Below are 13,762 nucleotides of genomic sequence, written 5' to 3' on the forward strand. Positions count from 1 at the left end.
AAGCTCGTGACTTGGGACGCTTTCCCATGGTCTGCAAAGCCAGGCTGCTGAGAGAGCTCTGGAGGACTGTTTAGGCTCAACTTTACGTCCTCCTAAATCCACAAGTAGGCAGGAGAGCTTCAAAGGGTGGTGATGGGGAGGACGGAATGATTGATATTTTAACTGTGGCTTTCAAGATAAGGAGCTTTAAGGATCTTTCTGTCTGAGCAAGGAGTCAAGTGCTGGGGGCCGCCCTCTGGGGCGGTAAGACCGGTTTTCACCAACATCTGGAAAGAAATGAATTCCTGTGATATGCTGTTGGGTGTTTAACATAGAAAACGGCTTCCTTAACATCCATGATTCCAATGTTAGAAGATTCTGCTATTTAATTATTTAAGCTGCCATTATTTAACCGGCCAATCCTTGGTGTCCCCTGATGCGACATGGCAATATTAGTGCACTAAGTGGATGTTCTTGATTTTAGTAAGTTATTAGCATTTTCTTATGTGCCCGGCATTGCATCTGATAAATAGTGCGTACTTAATAGATGTATGCTGAATAGAAATGTGCCCAGTTTAGAGCCAGGGACTGCAGACAGTGGTTCTCACCTTGGCTGATGAGACTATTTCAAAATCCCAATGCCTAGATCTCCCCCAAGCCAATAGATTCAAACCTTTGCAGGATGGACCAGGGATTGGTGGTTTTTTAAAGCCTTCTAGGTGACTCCAGCAGTGCCCACTGGACACCTACGATGCCTATGGACACATGATTCTAACTGATTATTGGCTCCCCCTTCTCTGACACCACTGATCAGCCCTGGGTGGGGTTGGGAGGCAGGTGGAGTTTCCTCTTTTTGACAAAGAAGTCCCTTCCATGTCATTTATTTCCTGCCCAAATTTTCCTTTCCAGGATATGGGCGGCCCCAGGTGAAGAGGACCAAGAGAATATACTAATGGATCCGCCCAATCATAGTGAGTTTTCTGTGGATCCAAGAAGCAGCAGGAGAATGACAATTCCCAGGTTTGATTGGCCTTTTGCCTCCCTGTATTAAATTCAACAGTCTTGCGCTCTGTGGGTGAACTGTTGCATGCATCACTTCGCTCTTCAGTAACCTTTTGCCTTTGAATGTAGACTGTCTGAGGCTGCCCAGCCCATTCTCCTCTGTCAGCCTATCTGCCACTGCTCTGTATGTTCCCCGCCAGAGATGGCTCACCAAGGCCCAATTACTCACAATGCCCACCACCCAGGTGGGTGTCACAGAACAGGCTTTCCTGTGTACATTCTCAGCACTACTCCTCTGTGTCTTCAGCCTGCAAACAGACTCCTCTGTTTAAATGCCATCTCCCCAGTGAAGCCCTTCTGGATTCTGGGAACAAAGTCCACTTTCTCTTTGCTTTGCATGTATTTCTATTAGATCACAGTTGTGTTTTATGTGAATGTGAATTATGTGATCCCGAAATTGTATGAATAAGAAACAACCAAGTCTCACACAATTTCAAAGCTTGCAAGCCCAACAAAATGTAATCTGTGCTGAAATGCTTGCTAGTGCCCCATGGTAGGTCACCCTTGCCATGCGAGAAGGTTGTGCAGGATTTCTGGGCTTGCTAGGTTGTATTTTAGCCATCATACTGTTGTCATATACACCAACTTTTTACATATGCTTTAGTGTGTGTTCAGTAAGTCCAATCATGCTGAACTAAAGGCCAGAAAGTCATCACCTCTGGGGTAAGAAGTTGGACATAATAACACAAGGTAAAGAAGGCCAAACACACACTGGGATGTGCTGTGCTCTTATTTTTAGGAGATGGAACAGTCTCCAAAACGTTAGTGACAATGCTAAAAAAAAAAAAAATACAGAAAGCAGCATCGAAGCCAAAATATGCAATCGTGGCTGTAGAATTGAGGGGCTCTGAAAATGTATGCTTCTAGCATCACAGCCATTCCCCAGGGAAAGTGAATCTTCATTCCATGAGCTTTAAATAATGTTGAGATGGAGGAAGGCCTCAAATGAAAACAAAATTAAAGAGCAGTGGGAGATGAGATCAGAGCTTTTTTATGTCTGCATCCCACAGATGTGGCTGCTGCTGCTGTCATGTTGCACTTGTTGGGGACTACCCCAGATGCCCAGCGGCTAGAGGGGGTACCTGAGAGCAAATCCATTATGAAGGGGCCAGAACGGACTGCAGAGAACTGAAAGATGGAGAGCTTGGGAAAAATCATAGTCCAAGACTCTAGGGGAACTGGTGTTTCTGTGAAAATTCGAGAATCACTCAGGGGGTGACTATGACAGTATGTTCCTTCAGATGCACATTTTGGCAGAGGTGTAAGAGATGCCAGATCTAGAGGAATGCACCACACCAAGATGTATTATGGTTGGGGGCAAAAGTCCGAGATGTCACATCAAGGATGGAACAGAGTCCAAAAGGAGATTTCTGGAGAAACAGCTTTTAGAGAAGTGTTTGTGGTGGGGGGAGGGTGTCTGTCCTTTCAGGATGCTTTGGGGCACCCTTGATCATAAGCTGGGGTGGGCTGCATGCCCAGGGAATGAATATAGGGCAAGGCTGCTGGCTTTCCCTCTCCTGGCCCAGGGAAAGAGAAGGGGACATGCGAGAATCCCTGGCATGTCCAGAGACCTTCGGGGCAGAGGCTATTGAGTGGGACCAGTGCAAGATCCCCTTGGTCCTGATCCCCTTTGGTCCTGTCCCTGAGGGCACAGTCTCAGCAGCAGAAGCCAAAAGGATCCCTGGCTGCCATGAGGCTGAGGTTGGAGGATACGATGAGGGACTGAGAGGCCAGAACCCCTAGCTGGGGCTGTCTGTCTGAAGGCAAGAGTCAGCTTGGAATACCCCCGCGGCCTGGGGAGTGCTCACACCAGTACCTGTGAAAGTGCTAGCACATTTCTATTTCACTCACACCTTCTACAGGGTCTGCTGTGAGCGTGGGGGGCTCGGGAACTCCTCTAAGGGGAAGGAGGGCGGGCAGTAGCAGCACCATTGGAGGAAAGCAAGATTGTTCCTGAGAGAGAGGCAGGCTTCCCTTCTGCAGCTCACCCTCACTGAGGGGAGAAAGGCTTCACTTTAAATCCAGCTTTGATTATTTCGGGGGACACCTTAATTACCAGTTTGTGAATTTGCCATGAGACTTGAAGTGACTCTGCGTTACCCGAGAGAGACCTGAGAACGCACAGGATTGTCCTAGACAACCGTCCTGCCTCAAGACAGGGAAAGAACTAACCTCACCCCATGGGCTTAAGGAGAGAGAGTACAGGACACAAGGAAGATGCTTTATGATTACCAGTGTCTGCACTTGCTGGATGAATCGTTACACTCCTGGCTCCCGCTGACACTGTATGGTTCATTTGCTCATTATTTATCCCCCTGCCACCAGCACACTAGCTTCCCCAGGGTAGGACTTTGCCAGTGTCGCCTGGCTTATGGGAAGGGGTCAATATTTGCAGACTGAACGATGAGCGAAGTGTGCCTGCCCTGTGGTGTTTCCTCTCCCCTCCCCTGCAGGAAGCTGTGTGTCTACCTCCATCTCTAGCCTGAAGCCTTCTTCTTGAGATGCTCTGGGATGCAAGACTCGCTCTCACTCATCCAGGATCCCCCTGTCCGCCCCAGCCTGGTCCTTTCCCCATGGCAACCACTTGATGATTGTACATGGCAGTGGGTAGAGTGGTACAAAGCATGACTCCTTGCTCTAACTGGGGGCCAGACACATAGCCTAGCTGGTGCCCCTGTTATCCTGTGCAGCACATCACCCCAGGGAGCTGGCCCTAGTGGGGCTCATCACAAGAGTCTGGGAAATGGCATTCTTTATAAATGGGAACAGGGGATGAGGAGCTCCTTCAGGTCCTGAGGGCATCCTCCTCTTCAAAGGAAGGTTTGTGGAGCACACTCATTTCAAAGGTGACCATGCAGGCGGTGGTGATGGTGGGGTTGGGGGGAGGAGTGGCGGCCTTAGATCCATAAAGCTGAGCCAATGGCCTTACTCTGCACCCCAGATCCCACGGGTCTGTATGTCTGAACCCTGTGCTAACCTTGTGACTCCTCAGACCATCTTTCCCTGGTTGACTTGCAGTCCTGGTTCCCACTGCCTGCTCACCTGGTGTCTGGCCTTCCGTCTTCCTGGCCTCTATTAGCTATGCGGTTCCTCATTTTGTTTTCTCATCATTTTCAGTGGATCTTGTCTGATCTTGGCCTTCAGGGTGTTTAGTTCAGATCTCTAGACCACCTCTGGGATGGACTTAGGCTCTTTGGCATGAAATTTTGTGTGGAGGTTAAGGCAACTCTAGATAAGACAAGATAACTGAACACAATAGATGATCCTTGACTGGACTCTGGACCAGTGAAAGAGTGGCTGCAAAGTCATTGGGATGACCGACACAATTGGAACATGGGTGGCAAATGAAATAATAGTATTGTCTTGGTGTTAAAATTCCCTGCATTTGCTAACTATACTGGTTATTTAAGAAGATGGTCTCATTCTTAGGGAAGGCAGACTGAAGTACTTATGGGAGGGAGGCATGATTTCTGTGACTTATTTTCAGATGGTTGAGAAAAAAAACTATACGTATTAAATGATAAAGTCAACAGAGCAAAGCGTCAGCGTTAGGTAAAGCTGGGTAAAGGCTACATGGAAGTTCCTTGAATTATGCTTTGCAACATTTCTGGCAAGTTTAAAATCACTTCCAAATAAAAATTCGAATTACAAAGGTAGCCTTGGGTATCCAGCCTACACCCCATTCAAAGCTTGTTTTTTTCCTAATCACCCATCTAAATACCTCTCTTTCCATCCTCTGTCAGCCAAGCGCTACCCAAATGGCGCTTCAGGGTGCACATGGGTTCTGGCTTGTGGAGGCAGCTGACAACAGGCTTGCCCAGGCCTTCAGACTGCTGTACCCTCTCCCTGCATCAAGGAATGCAACCCACAGGGAAGTCTGTGAACTAATAACCACGTGGGCTTGGATCGGAATCCTCACCTCCCCCCTGTCTGTTTCTCCTTGGCTGTAAAAATCATTACCTCTGACTGGATGATCCCCAGTCCCTCCCAGTTCAGTCTGACATGGTAGCTGCACAGGCAGAACCAGACAGGCACCATCCCTGAGAGATCTGGTTCCAGCCAGCGGTCGGGTCGGGGGCTTTATCACTGAACTGTTTCTTCCTCCTCAGCATCCTGAGCATCATCAAAGCATGACCAGGGAATGTCCTTTCCTGTTCCCATAAATCTTTTATCTTTGAAAAAAAAAATTAATCCCCTCCTTACCTCTGAGCAGTAATGATGAAGCTAAGAACTTCCTCTTCCCCAGACAGGTGGCTTGTGTCAAAGATCACGCTGAATTCATACTAGGGGAAAAGAAAATGACATCTGGCATCAGCAAGCATTCCAAACTTAAACACTACAGTCTTCTGCAGTTTACGACCTCTGGAAGCTCATTTGCATGACAAGCTTTATTTTTTATGCATTTCTTTCTGGTTGCCAGGACAGAGAGACAGCTTGAGCAATAAAACCAAGCCTGAAGTGTGTTCTGGTGAGAGGCATACTGTTTTTCAGCAACTGAGGTTCTCTAGGAAGTTAATATGCTTGTCTCTTAAACCAGACCTTTCTAAGTATCACTCACACACCATCTTCCTAATGTTTGTCACAGCTGGTGCCACATCACCTGCGTCATTTACTGTGCACTTTCATTGCCACTTTTTTTGTTTAAAGACTTTACTTTAAAAAAAAAAAAAGACTTTACTTTTTAAAATTTTATTTAAATTCAATTAATTAATATACAGTGTATTATTCATTTCAGAGGTAGGGTTCAGTGACTCATCGGTTGCATGTAACACCCAGGGCTCATTACATCACATACCTTCCTCAATGCCCATCATCCAGTTACCCCATCTCCCCACCCAGCTCCCCTCCAGCAACCCCCAGTTTGTTTCTTAGAGTTAAGAGTCTCTTATGGTTTGTCTCCTTGTCTGATCTCACCTATGATTCTATTTCATTTCTTAAATTCCACATATGAGTGAAATCATATGATAAATCTTTCTCTGATTGACTTATCTCACTTAACATAATACACATCAGTTTCATCCACATCATTGCAAATGGTAATATTTCATCTTTTGATGGCTGAGGAATATTCCATTGTGTATGTATATGTATATATGTGTGTATATACATATATATCCCCCATATCTCCTCCTTTATCCATTCATCTGTCGATGGATATCTGTGCTCTTTCCATAGTTTGGCTGTTGTGGACATTGCTGCTATCAACACTGGGATACAGGTGTACTGTATCCTGATTACTGATTACTATGATTTGTATCCTTTGGGGTAAATACCCAGTAGTGCAATTGCTGGGTGGTAGGGTAGTTCTATTTTCAACTTTTTGAGGAAGCACCATACTGTTTTCCAGAGCGGCTGTACTACTTTAGAAGGAAAATTTCTAACATGATCATAGGTGGGAATCGGGATCACTTATCAGTAAGAGAAGGTGCTCGTAAAAATAAATGGAAACCAAGCATTGTTGCATTCTGTTGCCTGCTGAAGGCTCTGGGCTTAAGGTCCACTCTATTTGGTAAGAGAGAGACTAACAAGTGCTAGGGGGGTGTTAAAGACAGGCTGGCACTATGGGAGACTTCCTTCTGATGTGATCAGGGAGGAAGAGTATTGAACAGGTAATAACTGTGTTGCTGTCAGAGTCAATGCTGTATAGTGCCGTGTCCATGTTTTGCCTAAAATAATCTCAGGAACTGCCTACAATCACTTCAGGTACTCCCCATGGTGAGCATCCTATGACTTGGGAAAGACAGCCCTGAGCCATGGTTTTCACCATATACATATTAGGCATGTGTGAGAATGTGGGAGGGACCCCGGGGTAGGAGTTACAGAACCAAGCTCTACTACAAACTGAGTATGTGATCTTGGCCAAGACACTTACTCTCTTCGCATTTCAATGAAAAAGAAGAGGATGGACAAAATGATTCTTAAGTTCCATCAAGTTCTGAGGGTCTATAACTGTTTTTTATCTAAATACTTGGCTTCCTTAATGTCTAGTGGCAGCCCCTGGTCTAACTTCGTGATGCTGGGTTCAACTGCACTGAATGCCACCTGAAAGTAATGAATGCTGACCATCAAACACAGTGGACACTGGACACCCCTCTCTAGACTGAAATTTCTATTACAATGGGGCTTGTCAGTTGCCAGGGAAGGTGGGATGTGGTGACAGGATGGGAAGCAGAGCTGGAGGACACAAGGGAAGGGAAAGTCAAGGGTCTTGTCCGAGCACAGAGTCAGAATTTGGAGGAGATCTGAATTAAATACTCTAAAGCCCCAGGTGAAGTGAGAAGCTGAAATCAGAGAGGGAGGCCTGGGAGAAGGGAAAGCCAGGAATCTGGCAGGCCGGTCGTGAGACAGAAACAGAGGGCCACCAAAGTAAGCTGACGGGACCGTCCAGAGGCTCAGCAGGTAGCCTGCATCCTGATGAGCCACAGGGGCTTTGGCACAGGGGAGGGCAGACCAGGTGTGGACAGGGGCAGTCCCTGGCCCTGCTGGGTCACTTCTTGGGCATTCTCCAGGGACTAAGCCCTAGACCCCCTCCCTCCTGGGTTAGCATTGCTCTGGGCTAAACCTCTATATGTGGGAGGAAGGTAGTAGTATCACCGAGCTGGGAAAAAAAAATCCAACTTTCCAACGTTCATACTTCCATTATTTCCATGACTCTTTGAGAGTTAATGAATTTTGACAAAATTTAATGCTCCAGAATTCAACGTGGCTTTGTTTTTGTTGTATCCATTTTTATGACTACCCTCTCTTTATGGTAAGTGATCCTGAATCCGAATGTGAAAGGGATACAATTTTCTTTTAAAAAAATCTTTAAACTAAAATGAGCAAGACACACCTTGGGTTTGATTTGGGATGTAGGCTGGATTTTACTATGAAATGACAGCTGTTAACGTTTTTCAATGAAGTCAATTTTCTGTTGCTGGAAAGATTTTAATGAAATGTGTGTGTGTGTGTGTGTGTGTGTGTGTGTGTGTGTGGCGGTGTGTATTTCTACAGGCAATAACACCCAGGGTTCAGGGCCTTCCTGAAAGAGTTAGGAATCACGGATGTAAGAGCACCATCCTTTGGAGCAGGCACATTCTGTGGGGCTAAGAGGTTCAAGTGACTGGCTAGGAAATAAGCGAATCTTCTTTCTCACTTCAACATTCTCAGAATTGGTTTGCAAAACAGCTGTGAGGCACTAGGACCAAAATGTCTTGAAGATGAAAACAAGCTGATTCTGTGACTTAGGAGAGGAGGATTAAACTTTCATTTTTTTGGTGTGGGGGGAAAGGTTAGACAAAGGAATATGAAATTTCCTTCAAATCATAGCAGGAAAAATAGCTTCCATTTTCAAAGGCAGACCTGATCTTTTAGATTCTAGTTTTGCTTCCAACAATCACATCTTCTATGTATCTTTGCATATCCTTATAATACTGGCACATACCAGAATGTTCCATGAATGTTTGAATATGCTGGACCATATTATTGTTTGAGCTTAGAAAAATTGGCTCCTTATAAATACCAAAGTGAGTCTAATTTCTTTTACTTAAACAGAAATGAAGTGCAATACCATTATTTATGTTTTAAGAATTTTAAGAGGTCTCTTGAGAAAACTGTGAGTGCCCAGGGGGAGTGGCAGTCAGAACTGTAGGTCAGTAGCCCAGACCACATTTCTCCTATGTTGTCGCACTCACAGTGGCATGGAATGTCCCAGAGGAAGATTTTTAAGGAGGCCAACCAGATGGTGCTTGCCAAAGTACCAAGGCCATGGTGTGTTCTCTCATATTTGGGGTATGTCAAGTGGATCAAAGAGGAACAGCATGTGGGGAGGGCCCCTGTGGAGTGCACTTGGAGTAGATCACAGGCTTCTGCCCCCGCCCCCCCCCCCCCACAGGAGGTGAGCCATGCCACTGTACAAGGTGGGAGGTGGGGGGGGGTGGCGGCAGGGGTGGGTAGAAGAAGTCTGGGGGAAGGGTATAGCTGACAGGGCAGGTGGCTGGTGGGAAGGGCTGGGGGCAGCTGTGAAGGAAGTGCCCCGTCTCTGCCCCTTACCTTCGATTTTGACCTCATGAAAGGAAATCCCACACTGCATTTGAGGAAGTCTGATTCCAGCAGCTCACAGGAAATGCCCATTTCCTCCTGAAAGAGAAAAGACACCAAGGGATGGGCTGGCTGTGTGGAGACAAATGTGTGTAAATGGTCTCAGAGAGGCAAACTGAGACTTCAGCAGACACGGTTCTTCTTCAGGGAAGTTCCCAGATGGAATCACTGCTGGCTTGGGGGGAGGGGAGCCTGTGACCAGGCTGGAGTCCGCAGTCCTCCTCTGACACCCCACCCTTCTCATGGGCTCCCTGGGAAGGCAGGTGCCAGAACATTCTTAATTAATATTTTGGCTCTGAAGTAGGCCAAGCTGCATGTGAGCTGGATGTCTCCAAAGGTTTGGATGAAAGATAACCAAGTCATCTTCCTGGACATTTTCTCCTAAACCCATACTCTAATCTCGCCTTTCAATATCTTGCTGGTTTGGGAATGACACACTCTAAGAAAATCACACCAAGGAAAATATAGGAGTTCTTTCTGCAGCCTGGGGTGGTAAGGGCTGACTGGTCCCCTGCAAGCCTTCTCAGATACAATGGCAAGGAGAGGTCTCCTAGTGTATCTCGCTAGGGCTGGACTCTACACAAAGTGGCATGAGAAAACCAAGACTGGGGTCATGAGGAGCTGTTGTCTTTCTACCTGGAAACATGGTCTACAACCAAGGTCAAAGCAAAGCCAGGAGGCTCTTCAGGATCCACAGGTTCCAAGTTATTGAAATCAAATCAAGACCTCCAAGGGGAGACAGTGTGTTGCAGATTCTGGAGAAGGAGAAGGCACAGAACTCGTACTTGCTGAGTGTCTAGAAGCCATTACATCAAAGTTCAATGAAATCATGTGCCCTCCCCAAGGTCATTCTTGGTGGACTCTAAAGCCTGTCTCCCTCCCCATTCCAAGCTGATTTTCTAGAGGGAAGAGAATATGAATTCTCTTCTATTTCTACTCTGTTTCTATTCTATGAACACCCTTTATCTGGCTTTATTTCTATACTTCTTTTTAAGTTGTTCCTACGATCCGGAACACTTTTCCTCAGTCCTCCTTCCAAGGTTTACTTCATGCATCTTGGCTTCAAATAGTCATGGGTGCTAAGTTCACACACGTAGGATGGAAGTGGCCTAGGATTCAGAATGGACCCTGAGCCTCTCCTGGGTCAGCTGAGTCAGAGTATCACCTGCCACGACTAGCATGCAGGGCACAGGTCTGAAAGATGGTAGTCCCTGTCCTTGAAGAGCTCATAGCTTAGGAAGAAGAGACCTCCCAGCAGATAGACAGACATCTACACGGAAGTGTGAGGGGATGCTCTTAGAACCTGAAGGATAGGAATTGGCAATTTCAAGAAGGAAACCAGAAGATAATTTCTTAAATGCTGTCTGACGACTTGCATGTCCCAAAGACTGGCTCTAATGAGTCACCGTGGTGGCTTTGTTACCATCTCTTTCCTCATATTCCTCCCTGCAGAAGCAATGTCTATAGCTGGCCCAAGGAGAAGCTCCTCTAAATCCTTGCTAATCATCCTGTGGGGAGCAGAGGCAGTGAACTCAAGCCTAAGTGATGTTGGCTCTCAGTTTCCCTGGCACATTTCCCGTTCACATCTGTCATGGGGTATAATGACTCTCAAGAACATCGCAGTATATGTGTAAATTACCTGATTCCTCCACTCAATTCTTCTTTAAAAATATTTAATTATTTATCCATGATAGACACAGAGAGACAGGCAAAGACGTAGGCAGAGGGAGAAGCAGGCTCCCTGTGGGGAGCCTCAGTGTGGGGCTCAATCCCAGGACCACGACCTAAGCTAAAGGCAGATGTTTAACCACTGAGCCATCCAGATGCCCCTCAACCCAGTTCTAAACTCCCTTTGCGAAGATCCATACCTCATGGGGAGTCCCTTTCAAACCAGGAGACAGGTTTTTGATTCAAGTTTAAGGTCTACTTGTTCTTGAAGTAAAGATTCACTGCCTTCTGAAGACTTTTTTAGTTTTTGCATGGGTGTGAAGGAATGACTGTGACTTCAAAAATTGGCTCTGGAACTTGAGAGGACCTCAGTTTACTTGGCTTTGGCTTAAGACTGCTTTTGGTTATTCAAAAGCTGCTAGATTTACTTCTTTTTGTTAATTTCAAGATGCCAGAAAATAACACTTAAGCCAGCATTTATTTCATTATTCCAAGTCTCTCTTCCACCCTACTCAGTCTACTAGAGATTACAAAATTGGATCCTTGGTGGGGCCAGGCAGAGAGTGCAAAAACCACAGACCTCTCTAGGATTGAGAGAGCTCGGCGGACAATTCATGACTCATGCGCTCCTGGTGGTACTACAGGAAGGGATGTCATGCATCACCCTTCTGCTGCCTGTCAGCACCAACAGAGACCTCCTGGGGTTATTTATTTCTATACTCTGCTCTCCTACTGCAGCTGTGAGGTAGCAAACACTATGGCTCCCTGTGTGGATGGTGTGGGTGCTTGTCCTAGAACCCCTTTACTACGCGGGTTCCATAGCTCCCAGCTGAATCAACCCTTTTGCCTGGAAGCTTATAATGCCCTCTCCTACCAGCATTCTGCAGGCTAGGATTGACATCCTTCTGGCTCCAGGTGAGACTGGCTCTGGTGTATGCCTTAGGTTCCAGAGTCCCCATGGGATGAGGCTAAAGCAGCTTCCAGCTGAAGCACATCTGTTTGGTTCCTTCCTCTGTCCCCTTCTGCTCCCTTCGCTCCTCTTTTTTCCCTAATAAACTGCTTGCACAGAAATCTCCATCTCAGGTTCTGCTTCTGGTAAACCTGACATCACACAATGGCTCTTTCTTTCTTTCTTTCTTTTTCTTTCTTTCTTTCTCTTTCTTTCTTTCTTTCTTTATTTCTTTCTTTCAGATTTTATTTATTTATTTGAGACAGAGTGTGAGAAAGAGCACAAGCAGGGGGCAGGGGCAGAGGGAGATGGGGAGGGAGAAGCAGACTCCTTGCTGAGCAGGGAGCCAGATGTGAGGATATATCCTGGGCCCCTGGGATCATGACCTGAGCTGAAATCAGATGCTTAAATGACTGAGACACCCAGGAACCCCGACAACAGCTCTTTAGAGCTGAGGCTCCCTGTACTGAGAGCCACAGGAAAGTACAGGCATTTGCTCCCAGGTGAAGAAAGACAATGGATGGGGAACATGCACATGCTAATAAATCTGTTTTAGATTCCTATCGAACAGTAGTTTGTAAAATCTGGATAGGAGGCCATCAGGGGAGCAATTGACCCCAAAGCAGAAGTATCATCCTCTTTGTTCTGGTTTCACATCATGCCCAGGGCATAACTGAAAAAACAGGCTCATTATGGAGCCATTCACACCCCTGGCAGTCAGGCAGGCACCCTGTAGGCACAGAGAGACCCAGTGAAGCTTCAAAATAGTGATCTACTGAGGGCTGCTTATTACTTATGCCAGCTACTTGGTACCCACAGGGAGAGGTTCCAGCCACCAGGTGTCTCCTTGGCTCTGCCTTTACTATGGCTTTAGGTTAGAGCAATTTTATCATTGTTGCAAGACATGATAGACATGATGACCAGCTCTCAGCTGACCAGGAATACAGACCAGTGAACAAACTTTGTCCCCGATCACCTGCCAGTGTAGACATCTGATTACCCAATTCAAATACAGTACAAATCTACTGCAGAGGGAAGCTAAGATATTGCTGCAAAAGAAGTAGGCTTTCATGAAATCAATGAAAGTGATGATGGAAAACTGCTCAAGCCACCAAAAGCCACTGTTAAATCTGGACCTGGCCGGGTAAGATCAGTTAAATATCCCTGGATGATAACACTTTAAGATGCTTCTAAAGATAAGGATTTAAATAAAAAAGATCAAGAGAAGCCCTTAGAAGAAATATGCTGTAAAAATGACCCTTTTGTGATTACCCTAAAAAAAAAAAAAAGGCAAAATATGAAGCAAAGAATATCACCTTATATTAGGAATATTCACATCCAAAATCTGTCCATCAAGCACTCAATTCCTTCCTTTGTCTCTGAAATTACATACTGTTAAAGATGCTAATAAAGCAAATAAGTTTTTGCCTTGTGTATATCTTTGACATTATAATCCCAACATTATAAGAGCTGTTAAATGTAAAATAATGTAAACTTATTTCCATAATTTTTAGTTTCATTGTTTAAGTAAAGTCCCAATCAAAAAATTTTTTAAAGAGTTAATTTATTTATTTGACAGAAAGAGCACAAGAGAGGGAGTGGCAGGCAGAGGGAGGGGGAGAAGCACACTGCCTGCTGAGCAGGGAGCCCTATGTGGGGCTCAATCCCAGGACTCTGGGATCATGACCTAAGCCAAAGGCAGATGCTTAACTGACTGAGCCATCCAGGCGCCAACCCCCCCCCCCCCCCCCGCCTCACCGCTCCAATCAAATCTTACAAAAAAATTTTTACTAGAAATTTTGGATCTTATTCTAAGAAGATTCACATAACTGGCCTTTTGCCTGGCCCAATTTTCCTTGGCTAACAAAGATCTCCAATACCATCAAATGCTATCAGGGCTTCTCCCTAGAGACTGAGTGATTCAATTTAAATGAAATTTTTTTTTTAACTGACACACATTACTCTTAGAATCAGGAAGACATCAAATGGACACTTTCTAGAACATGTGATGAAATACATATTTGG

The 13,762-nt window shown here is 45.7% G+C and overlaps 1 protein-coding gene and 1 long non-coding RNA gene across 7 annotated transcripts in view; one reads left to right on the forward strand and one right to left on the reverse strand.

The window, feature by feature from the left end:
* Positions 1 to 13,762, reverse strand: part of ITGA9 (integrin subunit alpha 9) — a 353,990-nt gene that overhangs the window by 90,096 nt on the left and 250,132 nt on the right. For all 4 annotated transcript variants that reach the window (XM_072793385.1, XM_072793383.1, XM_072793386.1 and 1 more), the window contains exons 19-20: positions 9,073 to 9,159; positions 5,245 to 5,324 (exon numbers count right to left, since the gene is read on the reverse strand). In XM_072793385.1, the coding sequence (XP_072649486.1) occupies positions 5,245 to 5,324; positions 9,073 to 9,159 (167 nt within the window). The remainder of the gene's footprint in view (positions 1 to 5,244; positions 5,325 to 9,072; positions 9,160 to 13,762) is intronic.
* Positions 1 to 13,762, forward strand: part of LOC140614267 (uncharacterized) — a 29,371-nt gene that overhangs the window by 1,842 nt on the left and 13,767 nt on the right. For 2 of the 3 annotated variants that reach the window (XR_012015163.1, XR_012015162.1), the window contains exons 1-2: positions 1 to 104; positions 889 to 999. The exon at positions 1 to 104 is cut by the window's left edge and continues 374 nt beyond it. This is a non-coding gene — a long non-coding RNA (uncharacterized lncRNA). Of the gene's footprint in view, positions 105 to 888; positions 1,069 to 13,762 lie in introns of those variants that run through there. The other variant, XR_012015164.1, reaches the window with a different exon arrangement.

Source organism: Canis lupus, chromosome 22 (genome assembly GCF_048164855.1).
Source record: "Canis lupus baileyi chromosome 22, mCanLup2.hap1, whole genome shotgun sequence".
Taxonomy (NCBI): domain Eukaryota; kingdom Metazoa; phylum Chordata; class Mammalia; order Carnivora; family Canidae; genus Canis; species Canis lupus.